The 16,603-nt window shown below is 37.8% G+C and overlaps 1 protein-coding gene across 1 annotated transcript in view; it reads right to left on the reverse strand.

Moving 5' to 3' along the window:
- DCHS2 (dachsous cadherin-related 2) overlaps nt 1-16,603 on the reverse strand; it is a 174,600-nt gene that overhangs the window by 59,631 nt on the left and 98,366 nt on the right. Inside the window, exons 4-9 of the mRNA XM_087816138.1 lie at nt 11,565-11,801; nt 10,100-11,116; nt 7,010-7,197; nt 5,583-5,682; nt 3,247-3,404; nt 1,316-2,159 (exon numbers count right to left, since the gene is read on the reverse strand). Of these exons, the coding sequence (XP_087672264.1) occupies nt 1,316-2,159; nt 3,247-3,404; nt 5,583-5,682; nt 7,010-7,197; nt 10,100-11,116; nt 11,565-11,801 (2,544 nt within the window). The remainder of the gene's footprint in view (nt 1-1,315; nt 2,160-3,246; nt 3,405-5,582; nt 5,683-7,009; nt 7,198-10,099; nt 11,117-11,564; nt 11,802-16,603) is intronic.

The raw sequence follows: 16,603 nt of genomic DNA on the forward strand, positions 1-16,603 counted from the left end.
CAATTACCATTTTATGTCTTTGGAAAATGTCTCAACTGAAACAGCCACTGCAATTTTTCAAGATTCATGAGACCTATATTATTGAGACAAAGTTCTACTTTTATCCCTCTTCTTTAACATAGACCTCCATAGCCATTGTGGAAAACATTTTAAGCATAGTTGAAACAGGTCCTTGGAGACCCCAGCTCTAGCTGTAATCAGTAACTAGGCCTGGACTATCTCTCTGTCAGCTGGGCTTTTAGGTGGCGTTCACGCATCCCTCAGAATGAAACCATATGTACAGGATTCAATAAATATTTTGATAAAAATTTTCAACAGTATATAGCCAGACTATAATCATGACTTCCAAATCCTACACATTCAGTCCCATTCCAAATTATGGTCTTTCTAATAGCTGGGCCAATTGGCATACATCTGAGATTTTTTTCTAAGGCTTGTGCAGAAATGACTTTATTTTTTTAGAGACTGAGATGGCAGTCCATCTCTCAGGTTGAGGAAAGTTCATGTCGAATTTTCACAAGAATGACATTTTATACATCAAACTACATCAAAACTTTTAGTACATGTTAATTGGCAACATGGTAATAGCAAGACAAGTAAAGTAACAGTGACTGGCATTTCTACAGAGTACTTGACAGTGAATAAAAGCTTCTGCAAAAATATAAAATGGTACAGTTGATATGAGAAGTAAAGGCCTTAGGCCCAAATCAATCCAACCACTTAAAAATACATTATTTCTGCCCTGGCTCAGTACTCAGTTGGTTAGAGTGTTGTCCCGATACACCAAGGTTTCGGGTTCAATCCCCAATCAGGGCACATACAAGAATCAACCAATGAATGCATAAACAAGCGAAACAACAAATCTCTCTCTTCTTCTCTCTCTCTCTCAAATCAATAAATAAAAAATAAAATACATTATTTTCAACTACTTATAAATGTATTTTTGTATGATCTTAAAGATACATTTCCATACTAACGCATTTGAATAATGTTGGTTAGTCATATTTTATCTTTTTGTACTTTCAGTACCATCTCCTACCCTGTGAGGACCACAATGGGGGTAAAGAGGTTTGCTTCTATAGATTCATCCCATGAAATGTGAGCCAGCTACCAAGCATAGTCAATACTAACAAACAGGCCAATGACAGTTGGTTCTCTGAATACATCCTCTGTGCCTATCACATATATAAGTTAAACGCAAAATCAAGTCACATTTTTTAGTTTATTCAGTTGGAACCATAATGTTAACAGAGGAAAATGAAAATAGACAAATGTAAGCAAGCGATCGGAGGCTTTAATCGACAGTGACAAATACCTGATGACTCATCTAGCATAAAGGCCATGTTTTCATTTCCTGAGAGAATGCTGTATGTTACTCTTCCATTCCTTCCTTCATCTGGATCTTGAGCAGTTACGTGGTGCACCAAGGAGCCCACTGTGGCATCCTCTCTGACACGAGCGATGGGGAAAGACCTAAAAGTGGGGCTGTGGTCATTTACATCCAAAATCACTACCTTGGCCATTAGCGATCTCAGTCGCCGGTCTGTCACATTCACAGCCTGATCAGATGCAGTGATTGTCAGGACAACAGTCGGAACCCTCTCTCTGTCGAGGGGGGATGCAGTGACCAAGGTGCCAAATGAGGGGTGGATGAGAAATGGATTGATTCCGGGGTGGTGGGATTCAATGAAGTATTGTATTCTGCTGTTCAAAAAACTGCCATCTCCATCTTTGGCATTGAAGGCGTGCACCAGAGTTCCTACAGGGACATTCTCTTCTACGCTTATCACAATGAACTCATCTTGGAAAGAAGGGGAGTGGTCGTTCTGGTCATCCACATCGATGCTGAGGAAGACTGTGCTATACAGGGGAGGATTTCTGCTATGGTCTTTAGTGACCACCCTGAAAAGATAATGAGATGTCATTTCATAATCAAGTTCCTTAGAAAGGAACAAGTCCCCCGTTGAGCTGTCGATCTCAAAGTGACCATCCTTGTCATCTGCAGCGATAGTAAAATGTAGCTTTCCATTATGATGTTGTTGAAAGTGATCAGGTGGCTTTATCAAGCTCATTATTTTTGTGGGCTTCAAGTTTTCCGGTATAACTAAATGTCTGATATTCTGAGGAATGGTAGCTCTCCCTTTGGATAGCGGTATCACCTGAAACAAGAATTAAAAGGAGCTGTTAATGTGGTGCATTTTTTTAACAGTTGAATCAGTACATGTGATGATGTTACTTTGGAAGCTAATTCTTTCTATTTGTGTGAAATACATATGTTAATTGGTAATAAAATGTACTTTTACTATATAAATCCAGTGTGCCTCTGATGATTGAAAATTAGTATCTAGGAGATGAGAAAGCACACAATTTTCCACTTCCCATCTGTTCTAATGTGTGAAATGATATATTGGTGAGGCTGTGCTATATTTGGATAAGCCGAACTGTAGTTTTGTGATTCTTTAATGAGAATGTGGAATACTTAGTTCTCCAAATTGCTCTAAATCCTAGAGACTAATATATCCATAATGACAACATCTGTATATATTTATGTATCATGTGTCTTTGTTTATCTGAAACCAGAGAATTGAGGAATTATTATATAGAATTTTCTCTTAATACACATATCCTCAATCAATAAAGAATATAATTTGGAAACAGAACTCTTGGGGATATATTTCTTATTTTTTATACATACCAATATTAGTATTGCTGAGTATCATGTGCATGAACAAAGAAAAATGACTACGCACAGTCATCTTATTTTTGACTCGTTGGTGTAACTTTTTTCCTACTATGAAGACTTCCCACAACTTGTTTTCTCATTCTGATTAGAGTAAAGCTTTAGAGCATGGATCCCAAGTGACTTTTCTAAGTTTAAAAATTATCTTTAAAACTATGTGATTGACCATTTGTTTACATACAAGTTACTCCTGCAAATTTACCAGGTCTCTGCAATTAGAAAAAAGTAAAGGAAAAGGCATTTTTTTATTTATTAAACCAAAACAACACAAATGCCCGTACAGCGAGGAAGGTGAGTGCCTTGTCAGGAATTGTTCAAAGTTCAAATAAAAAGTTATTTGAGTCTAATCATTTCTCTAGTGATAATAAAAAGACACACATGTACGTGCATACTCTCTAAAAACAGTATTTATATATTTACTGTATCTTCAGCCTATACAGTTGTATAATAATCAAACAGAACCTTAGAACATCCTTCTACATGTTATGGTGATGACAGAACATTACCTGAATATTAATAACTGCCTGTCCATGAAGAGGAGGCACTCCCTGGTCACTGGCAATTACAGTCATCCTGTAGGAAGATCTATAATCATACAAAAGTATTGTGGTTGTTCTTATTTCACCACTGTTGGCATCAATCTTGAAGTGATCAGACCCATCTTCTATACACATACACAAAAAATTTAAGAAATTAATGTTACTCGACAATGCAGAAAACAGAATACAAATATATCTATGATCGATCATTTGGAAGATGTTATTTGCCTTAAGTTCTGTGAAAGAATGAATATAAAAATAATATTGAAAATATACACAAGAAACAATAGATTTTTAAAAATTTTAGTGTGGAATTTTCAAACATATAAAAAAGTAGACATGATAAAATGAACTCTCATGTGACTATCCCATAGCTTCAATAATTATCAACTCATGACCAATCTTTATTTCATGTTCATATATTTTTCTTTGCTATCCTTTCCTGGATACGAAAATTATGTTTAGACTATACTGTAGTCTATTACGTGTGCATTATGTCTAAAAATGTACATACCTTAATTAAGTAATAATTTATTGCTAAAAAATGTTACCCATCATGTAACCTTTCAGCAAGTTGTAATATTTTTCTGGGGGAGGGTCTTGCCTGATGTCGATGGCTGCTGAATGATCAGGGTGGTGGTTCCTGAGGGCCGGGGTGACTTGCAATTTCTTACAAGGCAACAATTGCTGCATCGATTGACTTTGCCTTTCATGAATGATCTCTCTGTAGCATGTGACACTACTTGATAGCATTCTACCCACAGGAGAAATTCTTTCAAAAGTGGAGTAGTGTTCTCAAACCTTGCCATTGTTTCAATTAAGGTTATGTAATATTCTAAATCCTTTGCTGTCATTTTGACAATCTTCACAGCATCTTCACCAGCAGTAGACTCCATCTCAAGAAACCACTTTCTTTGCTCATCCACAAGAAGCAATTCCTTATCCATTTAAGTTTTATATGTTCTCTTCCCAGCCCAAATTAAAACAGGAACAACAAAAAAGATACATAGGTCTCATGGACTAACTGACCTCTTGAATGCACGCCAGCAAAGCTAGTTTTTCTTTCCTCTAGGACCAGATTAGAACAGGCTAAGGGGATGGGGAGAGAAAGCTGGGTGGTTACAAATGGGAGGAAAAATAAAAAAGAAGAGTGAATCTCTGAAGCAGAGAATCGGACACAGAAAAAGGTGTCCGCAAACGTGGATCTGCTGCAGGCTCATTACCTCTGGACAGTCCACTGTGTCACCTTTCGGGCATCGAACCTGCCCCATGAGGACCATGACAGGCCTTTTATTTCATTCTTATTTTATGTCTTTGTTAATATTTTATAATTTTCTACATAAAGGTCTCAAACATCTTTTACTGGAGTTTTCCTTCCTGTGCTCTAATCAAGATGATCAGGATTTCAGAAGCTTTGAAACATATAAGTTGAGGGTCCCTTTTTAAGAAAAATAGAACAGTATTACAAATATAAATCACTCACTGGTTCTCAGCCCTACCTTTGAAGAGCCTGTGCAAGTGAAGGTTCTTAAAGCTTAAACTTCACGGCAAATGAGATCTTTGAAAACCTGCTTAGTTTTTGAAATGCTAGTGAATTTTGTATGCTGACACTGATCCCAGAAATTTTTCATCTTATTAATTCCAATGGTTTGTCGTAGCATCTTTTGGGTTTTTATGTAGATAATTTATCTGCAGGTAAGGGCACTGTTGTCTCTTGCTTTCCTATGTTTCTGCCAAACATGAGGAAGCACTGAACTTCTTTTTAGATGATGTAAAACACAATGTCAACTAAAGTTAATCACTGGAACACATCTGAGGTCTGTATATTATAAAATAAAAACACAAAACACAAAAGCACGCCTGTCTCAATAAAGTTCCCACCTACACATACATCATGTACATATGTGACATTTTCTACGCCTGCTTTACTCTAACCTTAAGAATATTCAGTCTTCATAGAGATTCACAGGTGCTTAGTGTTCATAATCATATTTTTATATTAATATCACTTTCTATCCACTAACTACTAATTCTCTTTCAAAAAGGTTGATACATACTTCAGATTATTGAAAATTATTCAAGTAAGGTGGATGATTGGTGGGTTGGTTCCTATTTAGGGCACAGAAAACTACTACAATTTTTCACTAAACTTTTAATTTTTTAAATATAAACGTGATTCTAGACAGTAACAAATGTATTTTGTTTGTAATTTGGTGTTATTTTCAATGTTCACAGAAGGGGACAGTTGATAAAAAAGAGGAAATTCTAAAATCTCATAATCCTTTATGGGCAGTGACCTTTACCTGAAGATACTGAATATGTAACTTCTGCATTGTTTCCTTCATCAAAATCCTTTGCAAACACAGTTGTGACCAACATATTTACTGGCTGACCTTCTAGAACCTGTCAATAAAATAAACAGTTTACATTATTTCTCGGTAAAATTTTTAAAAGAAAAAAAAATGAACTTTAAGTGAAAGAACACACTACAACTAAGCATGCTAAAAACTATTTTAAAATCTACATGTCAACCATATAAAACCATATAATTCAAATGTCAACCATATAAAAATTATATGGGTGTAAATCCCTGAAAAAAATCCACATTACAATTTAAATATTTTACTCAGTTTGAACAAACTATCTGTAGCATTTGAACTAATTCTGGGGGTTGGGGAAGGGAATCAAAATAACTAAACAATCTTGGATTTTGAATGTATTTTAAGAATTCTAGCATCTTTTCATTCATCACCTCAGGACTTTTTTTTAAAGGTTGTTGTTAAGGTCTAAAATATGCTAAAGATAAACATAAATCTTTACTTCAGGAAACATACCTCATATAGGAAAGATAATTAATAGAAAATTTCCTAGAACATTGAAATTTACATGTGGAGCTGAACTTCATGTTTAAAAGTCCTACTGAGCAGTTAAACCATGGGATATTTTAATGACATTATTAAAATCATAATAATAGTATATTTTGTTTTGGTAATATTTTCTATAATATGGCTTTGGAAGATGAATTTAAAATTATTAACTTCCTAAATACCCTGCGCATATCTGAGCACAATTTGAATGTCCAGTTCAATTGTTTGGGAAACACAGCTTCCAAGCATTTTATTCATACAACCCATTCATTTTTTAAAAAGTATGAGTACCTCCAAGATATATTTATTTATTAATTATGTGTGTGAACTAATATGCTAATTTATTATGTACATTATAAAACATACAAAAATGACAGAAATAAAATGATGACATAATATAAATATAATCAGAAGTTTCTGCATGTGCCCCCAAAATATCAGCTTTTATAATCTCTGGATATATGTCTCCCCACTTTAGAGCTACAGATTGTTACCACCTTAGAGATGTGTATCAATCGCTCACAAGGAGCTCTGCACAGAGAGATGCATGCAAATTATTGGAAAAGCAATCCTTGTCTGAGGGTTACTGATAACTGGGAACCATTATGTTTGTATACAAAGAACAGAACTGCACTAATCAAAAACAACTGGATGTGAAATCCCAAATAGCACATATAACTATTTTATGTTTTAAAAATGGGATTATTTTTGACACATGAACAATTTCTAGGTCTTCAAGAAATGAATGCATTGCCACATCGTGACTGATTTGATAAATTCACTCTTTTTACCACAAGATGGTGCTCAGCACAAATAACTAAGAATACTACGAGCTCACTGCAAGGCTATTTCACCCCACAAACCTTGATGTGTAATTCCTTTCCAGGGAGACACTGCGGGAAATACGGCCTGTTATCATTGATGTCAGTAACCAAGACATAAACCACCATGCTGGCGTTTCGTGGCGGGGAACCATGGTCAGTCACCAGGACAGTCACCTGATGGTGCACCTGATCCTCGTGATCCAATGCCACCCAACTGATCAGCTCGCCTGAGGGATACAGAGGACAAAAGAGGTTGACACTGTGAACTGGACTTCTGGCATTGTGAATCATGTCCAAAATAATCTGTGGAAAGGAAAATCAAATACTGAGTAAAAGCTCTGAGTAAAAGCACAACTTCCAAGAATAATTTGACTCTACTGTTGAAAGAATTTTCTGAAGTTTCTCCTAAAAATGCCACTTTAAATTTCAACTTATCTACCATCAACCATTTGAACTAAAAGTTGAATTCATAGAAACCAATGTAAAATACTTTGTGGGAATTTAGTAATAACTCAGGAGACTGTAAACCACAACATATTCATCTTCCTACTGCCATACAGAGGAACGGAAAGAAGCGCTCGGCTCAGCTCGGGCATCCCAAGTTCTCAGTTTGGGTGCGAGTTTCTCCATCTCGGACACAGAAGGACCTCCCCGAGCCTACTTCCTTAGGGCTATCAGGAACACATGCAATCGTTCATTTAAAAGTATTTTGTAGGCTGTAAATCATTACACACATGGCAGTTATTATCATCACTTTAAAATAATGGCAAATATCTCCATGAGAATCAAATATATTCCTCAGGCTATGGTTTTTCTTTTACATATACAGTTAGTTATTTATCGTTATCTCACAAAAACATATGTGTAGTGATGGATAGTGGTGTCCCAAATAACTCTTAATGTTTACAAGCCTTATTTTGCATAGTCTTGCTCAGAACCCACTCCTGGTCAGTGTCCCTCACCTGTCAGCCTTGGAAACTCAAACATAAAGTGGTAACTGCCTCTGCCGCTTGTCAAGGGCCATTGGAGGCCAAGTGCTCTCTCTGGTAGTCTGTCTCCTGCTGCAGAGTTCTGCCAGGCAGTGGTTTCCTCACTGTTTATGAAAATATCTATTTGTGAGAAAGTAAACATGAAGCAACTACTGCCTAACATTGCTTTCTAAGATTTTTAAATTTTCCCTCTTCGTCCAAATAAAATGACGTATAAAACAAAACAAAAAGCTGAAATGATGAACAAAAAAGAAAATTCACATTTGGGTATGTTGCTGAATTGGTGAGCTTAAATGCAGTGCTTACCATATAAATTATATTTATATAGTGTTTACAGTAAGTGTGACTTCAGCAAAAAACTCACATACATACATACAACTGCTTTTTTTAAATCCTCACCCTGAGGATATGTTTATTAATGTTTAGAGACAAACATCGATGTCAGAGAGAAACATCGACCGGTTGCGTCCTGTATGGGCCCCAACTGGGGATCGAACCGCAACCCAGGCATGTGCCCTGGCAGGGAACCTTTCAGTGTACGGGACAACGCTCCAACTGAGTCACCCAGCCAGGGCAACTGCATTATTTTTTTTTATTCCAAACTGTAATTCTCCTTGGAAAACCCTAAATCCTGAATGGCAAGCAGATTTTTACTTGATGAAGGAACTCTGACTGACAAGCAGCAACCTTTTGGAGGTCAGTGGTAAAGAAGATTGTTGGGCATGGGTGATGCCAATGCAGGGTTCCATGGGCGCTGGTGTCCTGATCACTAAGCAGCTGCTCAGAGCTCCAGGATGTGGAGAAGGTCACACCTGCTATGCTTGGTGCCCTCAACCCCTGTCTTGTCTCACTGTCCCCAGCCCTGGTGAATGGGAACAGTTTACCGGTATATAGTCTCCAATGCCCTTTCCTACACTTTAACTCTTTACCCCTCAGAGCAGAACACAGAGCATGTTAGGAATTATCTCCTCTATTAATTGTAAAGAAGCTGTGCTCTGAGGCTAAGCTACTTGCTTAAAGCCATTCAGCAAACGAAGACTGGACATCTGGGCCCTGCACTAATTGCAAAAGAGAGAGAGTCATGGGGGAACCAATTGTAATTTGCATGTTTTCAAAAAAATAAATTACTAAGTGAAATAGAAGAGCTGGAAAACTAGCCTGCAGAAGCAAAGAGCAAGCAAGGCCATCCTGTATAGCTGTGCAGTCTGTGCCCGCGGAGGGGAGCCAGGTAGGAGTGAATGGGAGCTGATAGCAGGCTTGCAGTCTTTTTGGCAAGCCCTGTGCCCTGGTGGAAAGCTCCATGTGCTGGAGGAAAGGGCACCTTTTCCCAATTCACATGGCAGGGGTCTTTGGAGTGAAGTTAATCAAAACTGAATTCAAATTCCATCCACTACAGGGCATGAGGCATCATTTACACAGGCTATGATATACATGGTACCTCCAGGAATTGTACCAAGTGGTGACCTCCTCTCATCTCCTTCTAGCTCCGTGACCTTGGGCATGTTACTTGAGGTATCTGAGTCTCAGTTCCCCAGCTATATAGTCGTAGCATAAGCACATTTCATTTGTAGGTGGTTTCAGGGACTAAACAAAGTCCCTGTAAATCTATGCAATACAAATTTTTAAACCTAATAACATTTTTATATTTAATTCCATAATTAAGACTTGAAAAAAGTCATGGAAAATATCTGTCCTTTCCCCCTGGTTCCCTTATCAAAATGAGAATGGGAAAATATATCAATAGATACTGAAATCTTGGATTGATTTCTAGTTTTACATCAATGACATTTATATTTTATAAAATATTATCCGACTTTTAAAAATCTACAAGTGGAAAAGAAGGTTGGTGAAAAAAATTAGACTTTATAAAAGGATTTATTAATCCAGTTCTGACTGTATCTCTAATTTAGAATAGGAGCCATATATTAGTAATATGTGGGTGAGAGACAAGAGAAGTAGGAATCATCATAGATAAAGTTCTATTCGTTTTTACTTCATCTTAAAATCACAGTACTACGGCCAATAAGGTATGTACTAAAAACTAATTTTAATTATAGTTTTGTACTAATCTTATAACTGAAAGATTTGGGTTTTGTCAACTCCAATTTTAAAGGAATAAGTGGAAGCTATAAAATGCTACCTGTATGAGGATTCATCTTGAAGAATTTTCCATCAGACAAAAGGAAATATGTCAGCTGTCCGTTCCTTCCCGAGTCTCTGTCAATTGCTGTAATTTTGCCTATTACCCCTTGGGGCAGGGGGCTCTCCTTCACTTTCAAAAACAACACATCATGCAAGAAGGTAGGGGGATTGTCATTCTCATCCAGGACATGAACAATTACTGAAGTGCTCACATTTTGTGACAACCTGTCCTCCGCGATCCAGGCAAACACTCTTAAATTATATGTTTCGGTGGATTCATAGTCGAGCTGTCGCCGCAGATAAATCCAGCCTGTGTAAGGGTGAATGGCAAACACGGCCGAGTCGGTGCTGGGCGCCAGCGAGTACAGAAGCGGGGAGGCTTTGCGCTGGGGGCCAAGCCGATAGGCCTGTACTTGCAGGATTTGGGTCGTCAGTGGGAGAGACTCACTAACTTCTACTTGATAGACCAAATTTCCAAAAATCAAGGATGGGCTCGATTCTTGTTTTTCGGTAACTACTGTGAGCACGAACAGGGAGGCGCGAGGAGGAATGCCGAGGTCCTGAGCCACGACAGTGAGGGTGTGCTCCTGGGGCACATCGCCTGCCAGGCTGCCGTTGAGGTACACCACCCCCAGGCCCGAGTCCACGGAAAAGATGCTGGGGCTCTGGCTTGCAAGGGAGTACCGGACGAAGCCGTTCCAACCGCTGTCCTTGTCTTCTGCCCGTGCGCGGTACAAGGCCGTGCCAGGCAGCGTGATCTGGGATACTTTCACCTCGTCCGAGGCCTTGGGGAACACTGGACTGTTGTCGTTGACATCAATTACAGTTATGTTGACCTCCGTGCTGCTGCAGGCAGGGGAGCTGCCGAGCTGTGCCTGGACGGTGAGCACCACCACCGGTTGCGTTTCGTGATCCAGGGGCTTCTGGGTTCGAATGGTGCCCAGCCACGGGTGAATAGAGAACTTTCCTTGCAGATCGCCAGAGGAGATTCTGTAAAATATTGGCTCTGAGGAATCTGAATAATTAAGGAAAAGAAACAAAGGATAAAAAATAAAGCAATCACTGTATGTCGAAAGAATGTACCTACTGGAAACACTGGAATCAGAAAATATTAATGTATTTTATATATAGTAGGGCCAGGGATCAAGCCTGCAACCGAGGCATGTGCCCGTAGCCGGAATCGAACCCAGGACCCTCCAGTCCACAGGCAGAAGCTCTAACCACTGAGTCAAACAGGCCAGGGCTAAACTTTCTTTTAAAAGTACCTATTACTTTTGTGATTAGAAAAAAAATTGTAGGATAGAAATGATGTTGAAGAACAAAGAGCAAGCCACAGATTGTGTGGTCTCCCCACATTCTTGTTGCATACAGAAAAGGAAAGATTTAATATCAGACTGTACAGCCTAAGAAAATACAGGAAATGTCCCCATAATGGATTTCAATGCAGCATAAAGCGTACTTACTCAAGGACTCTTTCGCTTTCACCATTCCAACAGGACTGTCTTCGGGCACATCTTCATAAACTGAGAAAGTGTACTTGGGCCTTTCAAATTCAGCGGGTGCCAGAGTGGTCTGAAGTATGTGTATAGTGACATCGGCATTAATGACAGATGTGAGCCCGCCACCATCTCGAGCACGGACCATCAACAGAAGTGCAGCAGATTCCAAATGACTAAGAGTCGATGTTAAGTAAATAATTCCTGGGCAAGGGAAAGAAAGAGTTAAGAAACAAGTAACATGCAATAAATACTGATGAGCAATAGAACATCTGATCTGTTGATTCTTCAGTGATGGTTAATTTTATGTCAACTTGACTGGGCCATGGAGTGCCCAGATACTTGGCCAAACATTATTCTGTGTGTCTTTGTGATTGCATTTCTAGGTAGATGATATAGATAATTAGGTAGATGATATAGATGATTAGAGATAGATAGAGATGATAGAGATAGAGATGATAGAGATAGAGATAGAGATAGAGATAGAGATAGAGATAGAGATAGAGATAGAGATAGAGATAGAGATAGAGAGAGATAGAGATAGAGATAGAGATAGAGATAGAGATAGAAATAGAGATGATAGAGACAGAGATAGAGAGAGGGGAGAGGGGAGAGAGAGAGAGAGAGAGAGATAGAGATGATAGAGAGATAGATACAGAGCTCCTATTGATTTCATTTCTCTGGAACCCTAATACACTCACTTTGCAAACAAAGACTTGAGTATATTTGCAAAATGTTGGTTCAAAATCTGTCAAGTAAACAATATTCTCCTAGAGCTTAAACAATGGACATCCTGGAAGTATATCAATTCAACAGAGAAAGATAAATTGTGCTGCCTTTGTTAAACCTGACTACATATTACCCACCCAGATGTAATGTCAACCAAGTAGATAAATAAGAAATGACAGGCAGAGATGAGTCTGAGATAACATAGTTCACATTTTATGTCAACATCAAAGCACCACACCAATGTTAACTGCTATAAAGACTGTTTAGTTTAGAACCTGGTATATATAGTAGTTATTCAGATAATGAATTTATTGGGGGGAGGCTCAAGAGTCCCACTTCCCAAAGGGAAGTACTTTGTTAAGAAAAAAATGTTTTCCAGCCCTGGCCAGGTGGCTCATTTGGTTGGAGTGTCATCCTGTATGCCAAAAAGTTGAGGGTTCAATTCTGGATCTGGGCTTGTGCTAGAGGCAAAAAAAAATACACACAAATCTCTCTAAGGTCAATAAAAAAAACAAACCAAAAAACCTTAAAAAAAGTTTTCCAAGCCTTTTAAAACAGTGCCTGACCATGCAAAGTAAATATGCAAAGTAAATTCTTCCAATCTCAGTTTTTCACTAGGTTTTGAAAAGAAAATGCTCATTGTCTCATTCCTTCATGTCTCACTTCACAGCAGTCTTAGAAGCAAGGCCTGCACACTAGGGTATCTGCATTAATACATTTTAAACACACACACACACACATATATTTGCATATACGTATACATGCATATATATCTACACATATAAGTATGTGCTGTGTATATATATGTACAAGTATATATACAATTGCTGATCTACCCCAAATGTTTCTGTAATGATGGGATAGTCAGTACTGAATGGACAAGAAACCTGTTCATCAATTGCTAAGCCAAGAATTAAGTTTAACATGGTATAGACTGGGGAGACACTTGGGCAAGAGAAGCACAAACACTTTCCAGAGGAGCCCCTCTTCATCCCCAGGGTTCAAAGAATTCTCTCAGATAAGGATCCAAGCCCACAGTAAAAAAATCACAAAACACCTCAGGAAATATGTTAACATGAATGAGACTGAAAACCAGCAGCAGACTTCGACTGGGAAAGACTTTGGAAAATATCAACGGACAAAATGCTCTAGTTAAAAGACAAAATTTATCGGAATGGATTTCAAGATAAATCCAAACATATCTTTATGAGAAACACACCTGGAAGAAAAGAATATGGACAGATGCAAGGGAAGGGTAGGCAATCAGATGTCACAGCCAACCTCACGCTCCTTAACTCCTACATCTATCTGACAAATGCTGTCCTCTCGCTTCTGGACTTTTTCCTTTGGCTCTATGATAGTTTTCTTTTGCAGTTCCCAAAAATCCCTGGGATTTCCACCTCCTCCTCAAACTTCCAAGCAGTTCTGGATTCCAGGCATTTTTCTGTTCTATTCACTGGAGGGTCTCAAAAGGTGTTTCCTGACTACCTGCATCCAGTCACCATGGGTACTTGCAAACTCAAAATTTTCAGGCTCTTACACAGATATTCTGGTTTCTAGATGTGGAAAGGATCCAGGAATTGAATTTTTTACAGGCTCCACCAGTAATTTTTATTTACTCCAAAGTTTAAAAACCGCTGCTATACACTCTCTCCTTCAAAATATTTGTATGTTCTTCGATAGCTACTTTATCCTAGTATCTCCCCCCTATGTCTTCCCACCTGAGTTCTATGCCTCTTTCTAGGTGGCACTTCTTCTGGGGCATTTATCAGTTTGATATCAGTTGGACTATCAATCACGTTAGTTAAAATTAAGAAATTATGTGTGACTCATCCCTTTCATTGATAAATCAGTCACCATTCTTATTTTCCTCTTAAAATATCTCAATTATTTTCTTCCTTTCTGTTTTTACTACTATTTCCTTAGTACAAAACTCATAATGTTACCCTTAGATTATAACAATATTATATATTTTCTGTTCATTAATTTATATTTCCTGTTTGAATTTTCCAGTCCTATAGTCCACCAAGCACAGTGCTACCAGGGTAATTTTCCTTAACTGTCACGTTCACCATAATGTGCTAGTGCTCAAAACCCGATGCCATTCCTTATTTCCTGTAATAATCAAGTTTAAACTTCTGTCATGCTTTTAAATCCCCCCAAGCCACCCCACTTAATGTGGCTTCTCACCATTCTGTAGCCCATCTCTCCACTTCAGACATGATCATCTCTGGCTGTCATAAATATGGGTAAGCAAGTATGATACAAAGCACAGCTCATGGGATACAATCATAGAGCAACTTTTTTTTCTCTTATTTAAATTTATTTTGTATGGCAAATGGTTATTCCCCTGCCCCTAAGTCACAATTCAGGAAGCTCCTACAATTTCTACAATCACTATCACCCAATTAAAATTCTTTCTGTTGCTTTAATTCACAAAATAGTCTCAATTTAATAACTTGAATATAAAGGTACTGGTTTTCTAGTGCCTCCTTTGGCAATCCTTCATAAAGTGAGCATTGAAGGATGACTTAGGCCATTCTCTAGGTGAAGATTTGAGTATGGGAAGAGGAGCAGAGAGGGGACAATCAAATGACCTCAGTGGAAGCAAACACTGGAATGTACCTGCAGAAGGAAGCATGACATAAGGAAGGAGCAGGATGGGGAGGAAGGGGGAGGAAGAGGAGAAGCAGCAGCAGCTGATGTAAGAAAGGAGGCGAGAGATTAAAGGGAAGAGTTATTGCAGATGAGGACACTCGGGAAAGCAGACAGGTCGTGAAGGGCCTGGTTTGACCATAACAAGGATTTGATCTCCAGCGAAAGAGCCACAGGAAGTCATTAAAGATTTAGGCAGGGGAGTGAAAGGACCAAATCTGTCTTTTTATACTTGAACAAGGTCTATTTAATGCCTACATATATAAATTTTACTAGGCTTCCTCTGAGCCAATGACTATTTTAGTTGGCCTTCAAAGTCAATTTTGTATAGTAAAAATATTCCTACTAGAGACCAGGAAGAAACTAGTGAGTTTCTTTGAATACTCACCAGTTAGAAGAGGGGAGTATTAAGATTAAGTATGTCCTTCTATATGTCGAATGTTTCAAAGCATTCACTTTTTGGACATTTGAATATAAAGAGTAGCTAGAGAGCATATTTACTTGAACCTAACACTCTTAAATAAACTGAGATGTCTATTAAAGTTGAGGAGTGAGAAAATGTAGCTATATAATATATATTACATGTAATATATATTACATATATTTATAGACATATAAATATGCATAATATACATAATAATGAAATAGTAAATAAAATAAGTAGCTCTCTGCTTATATATTTTGTCAGCTTAAAATTATGACACTTTTGCCCAGTTGGCCTGGCTCAGTGGTTGAGCATTGACCTATGATCCAGGAGATCTTGGTTCGATTCCTGGTCAGAACATGTGCCTGGATTGTGGGCTTGATTCCCCTTGCAGGAGACAGCCGATCAATGACTCTCTCATCATTGATATTTCTCTCTCTCTCTCCCTCTCCCTTCCTCTCTCTGAAATCAATAAAAATATATATATTTTTAAAATTATGACACTTTTAATACTTTAAAGTCCAGTGGTGAATTAGCTCTCATTTGTTCATGACTCTTACAAATTATCATTTACCACCCATTCAGGGGACCAACTTTAAAACAGATACAGGCTCATTTACAGAGCACTGATTATTTTATGTTTTAATTACTGGGTGCATGGATTTATATATACTAAATTTTAACGTGCAATAATGTCTGTCTATTATCTTTAGCTTCTCACTTTTTATTTAAAAAAGGACACTGCTGGAATAAAATTTATTTTAATTGATAGACTAATTAATTAACTTAAAGACAAAGGTCCTCTCTTAATTAAATTTAACACATATATAAAATCATGTTCTACTAATTAAGCAATACTTACTTTCATAATCAAAACTCCCACAAAAGATGGGATATTCTTAACCAAGGTGGTAATTCCTATTTAGAAAAAAATCTGTAGGTCATTACTAAAATTGTAAGCTAGGGATAAACACAACAACAAGCACAAAGTTATGACCTTCACCAAACACAGAGACGGTAAGCGTGGTTTTCTCAAAAACAGAGACAGACCAAAAACTACAGGATATCAATACTACTTTCTTATTGGTTATCGATGTTTATGATACCTCTCCTGTATTCAGTTTGTGAGAATGTAGAAACCTACTAAACAGACGACATTATGCTATTTACTTTGCACACAAACCTGGGTACCTAAGTT

This window comes from Miniopterus natalensis, chromosome 4 (genome assembly GCF_054644295.1).
Source record: "Miniopterus natalensis isolate mMinNat1 chromosome 4, mMinNat1.hap1, whole genome shotgun sequence".
Lineage (NCBI taxonomy): Eukaryota > Metazoa > Chordata > Mammalia > Chiroptera > Miniopteridae > Miniopterus > Miniopterus natalensis.